The sequence below is a fragment of the Gadus macrocephalus genome, chromosome 14, assembly GCF_031168955.1.
Source record: "Gadus macrocephalus chromosome 14, ASM3116895v1".
NCBI lineage: Eukaryota > Metazoa > Chordata > Actinopteri > Gadiformes > Gadidae > Gadus > Gadus macrocephalus.
In genome coordinates, this window is record NC_082395.1 from 23,519,303 (window position 1) to 23,525,317 (window position 6,015).

At 46.1% G+C, this 6,015-nt stretch overlaps 1 protein-coding gene across 1 annotated transcript in view; it reads left to right on the top strand.

Moving 5' to 3' along the window:
* The first annotated feature begins 3,658 nt into the window (after positions 1 to 3,658).
* The window catches only part of LOC132472014 (plakophilin-3-like), a 23,095-nt gene continuing 20,738 nt past the window's right edge, over positions 3,659 to 6,015 (top strand). Inside the window, exon 1 of the mRNA XM_060071412.1 lies at positions 3,659 to 4,082. Within this exon, the coding sequence (XP_059927395.1) occupies positions 3,863 to 4,082 (220 nt within the window). The 5' untranslated portion in view covers positions 3,659 to 3,862. The remainder of the gene's footprint in view (positions 4,083 to 6,015) is intronic.

Genomic DNA, 6,015 nt, shown 5'->3' on the forward strand with positions numbered 1-6,015 from the left:
TTTCAGCACGATTTTGACAGGGTCGCACTGTAGGAGACCTATTTCCCTGAATAGGTCGTCCTTCTCTGTGCTGACTGCATTCAGCCGTTTCACGAGGCCCATGGATTTGGCTACACCTCCCCCCAGTAGATTCTGTGCGAATCGTCCTTTAATCACTGTAATCCAGAAGGCATACTTTTGGCCCTTGTGCAGGCATGTGGCCAGGAATTTGCCTATGCATTCCACTTCCCCTCCTGGGCTTGTGGCACTGACTGTGGTTCTAGCTAACTGGGGCTTGTTTGGCAGTTTGCTGTATGTTTTCTCAGTCATTACAGTAATGTCTGCCCCCGTGTCAATTTTAAAGTCCACTAGACTATTGTTGATGGGCAGTGTGACACGCCAATCGTCACTGAAATCTGGCTGTTCAACTACTCTATGTGCCTGATTTGTCACAGCTCCGATAAAGAAAGCTTGATCATCATCATCATCATCATCATATTCGTGTGTCACAGCCATTAATTGTTTAGTAATTTTGCTTTTGCACAACAGTTCAAAGTGTCCCAGCTTACTGCATCGCCGACAGTTCTTGTCGCGTGCAGGGCAACGTTCCTCACGTGTGTGTGTTCTGCCACACCGTGGGCATCCATTTTGTTTGCTGGACTCCTCACGTTCCGGAAAGTTTCGCCCATATCGCTGCCGCATGTCTTTGCCGCGCTTCCAACCTGCCTGTCCCCTTTGTCCCACAGCATTCACTGAGCACTCGGCCCGCTCCACGCTCTGCTTCTTGATCTGCTCGCTCTGTCGGGCTAGGAGGATAGCCCTCTCTAGCGTAAGATCAGCCTCAAGTTGCAACTTTTGTGAGACTTCGCTATCTAGAATACCAATAACGAGTCGGTCTCTAATTTGTTCATCCTTTGTTATGCCGAATTCACAGTATTGAGCAAGCTCATACAGGCTTCTCACAAAAGATTCTACAGTTTCTCCCTCCTTCTGCACACGCTTGTGGAAGCATCCTCGGTCATGAATCACGTTGCGTCTAGGCACGAAGTGATCATCAAACCTAGCTATAACTATCTCGTAGTTCAGTTCAGGGTTATCATTGCCGTCGTCCTCCGTATACACAAACGATTCATAAATTGGCTCTGTATCTTTCCCCATCGAGTACAGAAGAGAGTTGACTTGTACCTCACCGCTCTCTTTGTTGAGCTTGGAAGCTGCACGAAACCTGTCGAATCGGCGCCTCCATGTCGGCCATTCCCCTGGCCGGGTAAAGTCAAACTGTTCTGGCGGTCCAAACTTTGCCATCTCCGTTCTTTCGGCGTTCAGTTCGTCACTTCTGACACCATGTCACGATACGCACACGTTGTGTCACTTGTCGTGGCATTTATTAGAAGGTTAACAGATCTTAATACAGAGCTCATTCGAGCATCTCTTCATAACTGGTTCAACTCATCAACTAGTGACCGGAACTACGTCACTCCGTAATATACTGATACGTCCATACATAATCACATTACACTACACATCTCAGACAGATAAACTTTGAATATTTTTCTTTACACAATAAATTGTTTACCTTGCTTTGTTGTGTTTGCTAATTGACATGAATAAGTTGACTGATATATTATTATGGTCTTTTGAAAGTGATTCTTATTGTGACGATAGATCCGTTTTATAGACTGCTGGGTTCCTCCGATGTGTTTTGAGTACACACCTGTTGCATGCATCCACCGTTAGCAGCACCGTTGTGATCGATGGTTGTTATTGAGCCTCATTCATCACTGTTAGGGCCTCAATTTAATTCCATTGATTTTATTTCAGTTGTAACCCAACCGCCGTATAATTACATGCTGGAATTAAAAACATGTTGCGTTTTCAAAGTTTCTGCTTGTAAACTAGGTGAACAGCGACCCCTACTGAGTTCACTGCAGTATGAGTTATTATTATTTATCTTTTGAATGCCGGCATAAAACATCCATTTCATTGAGTTAATGTATCAGTAAATTAATTATGCATCTGAAATTTACTCAAAACTGAAACATCCTACTTCGGTAAATTACAAAGGAATCAATACATTGAGAGAATATGGACAGTTCTATAATACCGAGGCACTATGAGATAAGGGTTAGGGAGGAATACAGGAGAAAATAACGAGAATATGAATCTCATTTTATGATGACACCAACACATTGTGACCCATCGGATGAAGTTCAGTGACTCCAGTTCAGACGGAGGGGTCACGACCTCCTACTGGAACCCGACCGGGAGTCTCCTGCTGGTCATCACTGAACTCGGAGCTGTCAGGGAGGAACTGGACGGAAGCCCCGCAGAAAAAAATGGACACCTTGAAGGTCACTGAAAGTGTCGTTGTTGTTAGATCTTTTTTTGCTTATTTCCAAATTGTTCGTATAGACTCTGCATCAGATTCTTGTAGGCCTAGTAGTAATTCTTGAAGTGGAAATCAAGGCAGCTTGAAAGGTTGGATCAGAGGATCGAATAGATGGTTTATTCCAGGATGTAATACAACAAGATATAGATTTAGGTTGAATAATCTATAGTGTAGCAGGGCCGGCGATCGAGGAGCAGTCTCCAGACGTGCTCCTTGGCTGTCGATCCCTCTTCTTCTTGAATCAAAGGTTTGGAGCGAGTATTATAGAGAAGAAAGCGTGAATAACAAAATAACAGATGCAGTGTCTCCCACGATAAGGTACATGGGCTATGTCCCAGACGGCCAGGTTGGTTCGTCCTGTTGGGACATAGCAAATTAAGAACACCTCTTGTCAGTTGGAGAGGCACTGGCCTGTCCCCGCACTAAGTATTGTGAACACAGAAAGACAACAAGCACCAAAATTCTACAATAGATTGTGGGATAATGTATTATTAGATTAGGTTGCCTACTTCTGATTTAGATTGCGTATAGGTGATAAAGGTGTGGATTGATAGGTGAACACATGAACTAGATCGGCCTTTAGCCTCCTAACCTAAAAGCAGCTTCAACAAAGCGAATAGGTGGCTGCGGTGGAATAGGAAAACTCATAGCAATATCAAGTTTTAATGTAAAGACAACATTTCGTCCAATCGGAAAGATAAATATACATAAATAGATATACGATAAGGGATTAATCGACGTCAGGTCTTGTATTTAGTCCTCCAGTATTAAATTACTTATGATGTACTGGTTTTACAAACAGCCTTCTGTAAGAACATCAAGGAACAGAGATAGGAACTCTATCAAGTAGGCCTACATATAGGCCTATGGGGATTCCATTAATGAATATTAAATATATCGCCCACTAACCGCACCCTTCGCGCTGACATATCTGTTGACGGACAGCTGACAGTAACCCGGGGTGTATCTGTCCGTCAACTGTCACTCGACCCGGGGTGTATCTGTCTGTCACGTCCCTCCCTGTCCCTATCACGCGCGCTGTGCGTAAAGACAGGAACCCAGCCCACAAGATGTAATGTACACTCAGTCAGAATCAACCCAAATTACGTCATTATCATTCAGTCAGAACTATTCCAGGACGATCTTGATCTCTGACTGATATCGTCCTGCGAGAAACAGGTGAATGGCTGAGCGTCGGAAGACCCGCCTCCTGCCCCCCCCCCCCCCCCCCCTCCTCGGAGCGTCTAAAGGTCCGGTCTCGGTCTCGTCCTCAGTCCTGCTGATCTAACGGCGCACAGCCTCAGAGACGCGGTGGGGGAACTCAGAACGTTTTGATCACTCTTCCTCCTCCAAGGCGAACAGTCGACGCTTGTTTTGTTGTTGTTGTTCTTCTGGATGTTTCTGCTCAGAACGCGTTAATCTTCATCGGGATTCGGAGTTCCAGCCAGACTTCGAGGTGTTCGTCTTCTCTAACTTTAAACTTGCCTCTCCAAGATGAGCGTCGCTATGCGGGCGGCGGACGGCTGCTTCCTGTCCGCCTTGCAACCCAACTCGTCCCGCACGTCCTACGGCGTCCCGTCCGACATGCAGATCTCCGACGGGCCGTACGGGGGGGACGCCGCGGGGACCCGGGCCCGCAGGGTGCAGGAGCAGGTCCGCATGCGACTGGCTGAGAAGAAGTGCTCGTCCATCCCTCGACTGAACGGCTCAACAGGTGAGGAGAGGTTCAACTTCTCAAACAGCGATAAGTCTTCTGATATAATTATGATGTTCATTTTAGGGAGATATGGCTTTTGGAGCAGTACTACTCGACTCTGCAGCGGTTCATTCATAAGGATAACAGTTGTGTCTACACATTGACCGATGGAGGTATGATACATTAAAATCCTATTAAACATAAAACAAAACACGGATTCTAAACCCATTGCAGATTCCAGTTCACTTTCACAGATCAACTCTGCATTTATAGATTATTTTACACATAAACAATTAGGCCTACAAATCGAATCACGCCCACACAGACTGAGATACAGTAACTCAGCTCCAAGCACATTCCTCAATAGGTCTGCTACCATAAAGCCTGATGGACGACTTAAAAACAACATAACGGTTTATTGTTGAGAAGACTCCAAACTGAGAGTTTCCTGATGCTGTATTCTTCCTAATCTTTTGGATTCTTCGTCTGAGCTTCGGTTTTGCTGGAGGTCATCGACATTAATTGGAGATTAGTCATTTTTGAAGGGTCAGGGAATTTCAACAGCAGCTATTGTACTCAAGGCTGTTTTTGGTGTAGTTGTCTTTGCATGGCAGAATTATTCCCTGCCAGTATTGGTAAAAGTCCATGGTGAGGAACATCTAATGTTCAGAAGACCCCAACTCTGAGAAGTACCACGTCACACCACAAGGCCAAACCAACAGTAGCCGTCCTACTATTTATTCATTAGTGTTTCACCAAACCTCCAACCAGATCATCCCATCTTAACAAAGAGAAGGAAGACACGTCGATTGGTCATTATTTGGACTGGGTTTAAGAACTAAGACCACAGAGTAAGATGGAGAGATGTTGTTGAGGTTCTGGACGACCAGTGCAGCAGACAGGAAGCTGTGAGGGGAAGTTATGACGCCCACTCTGGTGTAGTTCCCAGTGTCCCTGTTTACAAAGGATCTCAAGCCATTAGTTCCTGATTATATGTCCTACCTCTGTTTACCGAGACTGTCTACCCAGTGCATAAACATTTGATAATATCTGTCATAATCAGTTATACTTGTTGAGTTGAAGATTAAAGTTACAATGTGTAACATTTAAAATAGCTCGTAACTCAAAATGACACTGACTACATTGATCTGTAGTCAATGCTGATCGATGGTGACTTCATGTTATCAATAAAATCACCGTACCCCTATCTCACCCTCACTGATATATTCATCCTAAAAACATGCTGACAAGCCGTATTTCTCTCTTCTTGCTTCTCTTTCTCTTCTTAACCCCTCCCATTCACACCTTCTAGCCAGCCGAGCTACGCTACCGCATCACACAGTGCCCCCCCTCTCCGCCCCCCTCCCCCCAGTCAGAGTGGACAGAAGTCTGTTATTTAGTTTTTTTAATTCTGCCCGTCTCCCGCCTTCTCAGTGGGAGGGGCTTCATCTCACACACTGTTTGGCTCTAGAGGAGCTTCACCCCCCAAACACCAACACCCAGCGAGAGGAGCTTCACCCTCCAAACTCCAACACCTAGCTAGAACCGTGGCTGAAGATGTCCGCTCCATCTTCCTCCTCCAGACGGTGACAGCGGCCAACCGCTCCGGGGCCGCAGCCACATGTTGGCCTCGGAGGCGGTTGTTTTGGCCGCGTTCCAATCCACAGTTTGTTCATCACATTTCCCCTGGCTTGCATCCTCCTGAGTTGGATGACCCCGTGTGTAGCTGTCCTTGGCGGGGACGGAGAGGGTTTGCTCCGCACGCTGAGCTGCTCTCTGTCGTTTAGATGTTGGTCTTGCTACCATGCTTCCACCCCTTGATGACAACGATGTCTGGCTGCTGCTCCCACTAATGAAGCCGCTCGTGGGATAGGGACGATTTAAGAGGGATTAGGACGATGTGATCACGGTTGGAAGTTAAGGAACCCACTCATCTGGATTGGTTTCTGAT